The sequence below is a fragment of the Nicotiana attenuata genome, chromosome 6, assembly GCF_001879085.1.
Source record: "Nicotiana attenuata strain UT chromosome 6, NIATTr2, whole genome shotgun sequence".
Classification (NCBI taxonomy): Eukaryota; Viridiplantae; Streptophyta; class Magnoliopsida; order Solanales; family Solanaceae; genus Nicotiana; species Nicotiana attenuata.
Genome location: NC_031994.1, coordinates 35,011,290 through 35,013,170, shown reverse-complemented (window position 1 = coordinate 35,013,170; position 1,881 = coordinate 35,011,290). Strand labels below are relative to the sequence as shown.

The 1,881-nt window shown below is 49.5% G+C and overlaps 1 protein-coding gene across 1 annotated transcript; it reads right to left on the bottom strand.

Annotated features, from left to right (window-relative positions):
- LOC109228229 (RNA-directed DNA polymerase homolog) lies at positions 500–919 on the bottom strand (the record flags this gene model as incomplete). The annotated part of the gene is made up of 1 exon (XM_019393386.1): positions 500–919. A coding segment is annotated over exon 1 (420 nt), but the record flags the coding sequence as incomplete, so codon positions are not given.

Genomic DNA, 1,881 nt, shown 5'->3' with positions numbered 1-1,881 from the left:
ACGTCACACCATATAGGTAATGCCTCCAAATCTTCAAAGCATGAACTATGGCTGCCAACTCTAGATCATGAACCGGATAATTCTTCTCGTGGATCTTCAACTGCCTCGAAGCATAGGCTATGACTCTGCCACCCTGCATCAATACTGCACCAAGTCCCATACGGGAAGCATCACAATAAACTGTATAAGGCCCTGAGCCTGTGGGCAAAACCAATATCGGTGCCGTAGTCAGAGCTGTCTTGAGCTTCTGAAAGCTCGCCTCACACTCGTCCGACCATCTGAACTGGGCACCCTTCTGGGTCAATCTGGTCATCGGGGCTGCTATGGATGAAAACCCCTCCACGAACCGACGATAGTAGCCTGCTAAACCTAAGAAACTCCGAATCTCAGTAGCTGATGCTGGTCGAGGCCAGTTCTTGACTGCCTCAATCTTCTTCGGGTCCACCTGAATACCCTCTGCTGATACAACATGACCCAGAAATGCGATTGAACTCAACCAGAACTCGCACTTCGAGAACTTAGCATACAACTGACTATCCTTCAGAGTCTGAAGAACCACCCTAAGGTGCTGCTTGTGCTCCTCCTGGCTGCGGGAGTACACCAAAATATCATCAATAAAGACTATCACGAACATGTCCAAGTAAGGCCTGAACACTCGGTTCATCAACTCCATAAATGTTGCCGGGGCATTGGTCAACCCAAATGACATGACCAAGAACTCATAATGCCTATACCGAGTGCGGAATGCTGTCTTAGGGACATCAGACGCCCTAATCCTCAGCTGATGATAGCCAGATCTCAAGTCTATCTTTGAAAACACCTTCGCACCCTGAAGCTGGTCAATCAAATCATCAATCCTCGGCAGTGGATACTTGTTCTTAATCGTCACTTTGTTCAATTGCCGGTAATCAATGCACATCCTCATCGATCCATCCTTTTTCTTCACAAATAACACTGGCGCAACCCAAGGAGAAACACTAGGCCTGATGAAACCCTTCCCTAGCAAATCTTGCAACTGGTCCTTTAACTCCTTCAACTCTGGCGGGGCCATGCGATACGGCGGAATAGAAATGGGCTGCGTGCCTGGGGCCAAATCAATACAGAAATCAATATCCCTGTCGGGCAGCATACCCGGCAGGTCGGGGAACTCCCGAACAATAGGAACAGAGTCAATAGAGGGAACCTCTGTGCTGGAATCGCGAACATACGCCAGATAAGCTAAACACCCCTTCTCGACCATGCGTCGAGCCTTCACATATGAAATAACACTGCAGGTGGCATGACCTGGGTCCCTCTCCACTCCAATCGGGGCAAATCTGGCAAAGCCAAGGTCACGGTCTTGGCGTGACAATCCAAGATAGCATGATACGGGGACAACCAATCCATCCCTAATATAACGTCGAAATCCACCATGTCTAAAAGCAATAAATCAACACGGGTCTCAAGACCCTCAAACACTACCACACAGGAACGATGAACTCGGTCGACCACTATAGAATCACCCACCGGTGTAGATACATAAACAGGGATATCCAAAGCATCACTAGGCATAGCCAGGTAGGGTGCAAAATAAGACGACACATAGGAATACGTAGACCCAGGGTCAAATAGCACTTAAGCATCCCTATCACAGACCAAAATAGTACCTGTAATAACAGCATCTGAAGACTCATACTCTGGCTTGGCTGGCAAAGCATAACACCGGGGTTGGACCCCACCTCCCTGAACCATGTCTCTGGGACGATCTGCTACTGGCTGACCCCTACCTATGCCGGTCCGAGCTCCACCTCTACGGTCTCTACCTCCACCTCTATGATCCCTACCCCCGCCTCTAGCTGGCTGGGCAAGCTGTGTATCACCTGGTGCCTGAATCATGGGGCG